The sequence below is a fragment of the Nanorana parkeri genome, unplaced genomic scaffold (genome assembly GCF_000935625.1).
Source record: "Nanorana parkeri isolate BGI_ZX_2015 unplaced genomic scaffold, ASM93562v1 scaffold3383, whole genome shotgun sequence".
Lineage (NCBI taxonomy): Eukaryota > Metazoa > Chordata > Amphibia > Anura > Dicroglossidae > Nanorana > Nanorana parkeri.
In genome coordinates this window covers 29,571-29,805 of record NW_017309651.1, presented here as the reverse complement: position 1 = coordinate 29,805, position 235 = coordinate 29,571, and the positions used below count along the sequence as shown (strand labels likewise).

Genomic DNA, 235 nt, shown 5'->3' with positions numbered 1-235 from the left:
CTCTACAGAGTCTGCAAGAAAAGTCAGGAGATCATTCATCAATTGGTAGAGCCAGCGACCATTACATGAAGACCCAACACAGAATGCGGTCCTGTATGGCCAGCACTAGTCAGCCATCTTTCTTTTAGTAAATAGAGCTTCTAAATACCTTTAATATTTACATTTGGTGGTCATGTGACCGCTGATACCGTGCACCTTTCAGGGAGGTCTCTGCTCCCACCTCACTCCCCAACAA

At 45.5% G+C, this 235-nt stretch overlaps 1 protein-coding gene across 3 annotated transcripts in view; it reads right to left on the bottom strand.

The window, feature by feature from the left end:
* RRM1 (ribonucleotide reductase catalytic subunit M1) overlaps window positions 1-235 on the bottom strand; it is a 27,079-nt gene that overhangs the window by 14,628 nt on the left and 12,216 nt on the right. The window contains exon 6 of one of the 3 annotated variants that reach the window (XM_018574931.1): window positions 196-210. The exons of the other annotated variants lie outside the window; for them this stretch is intronic. Within the exon in view, the coding sequence (XP_018430433.1) occupies window positions 196-210 (15 nt within the window). The remainder of the gene's footprint in view (window positions 1-195; window positions 211-235) is intronic. 3 annotated transcript variants of the gene reach the window in all.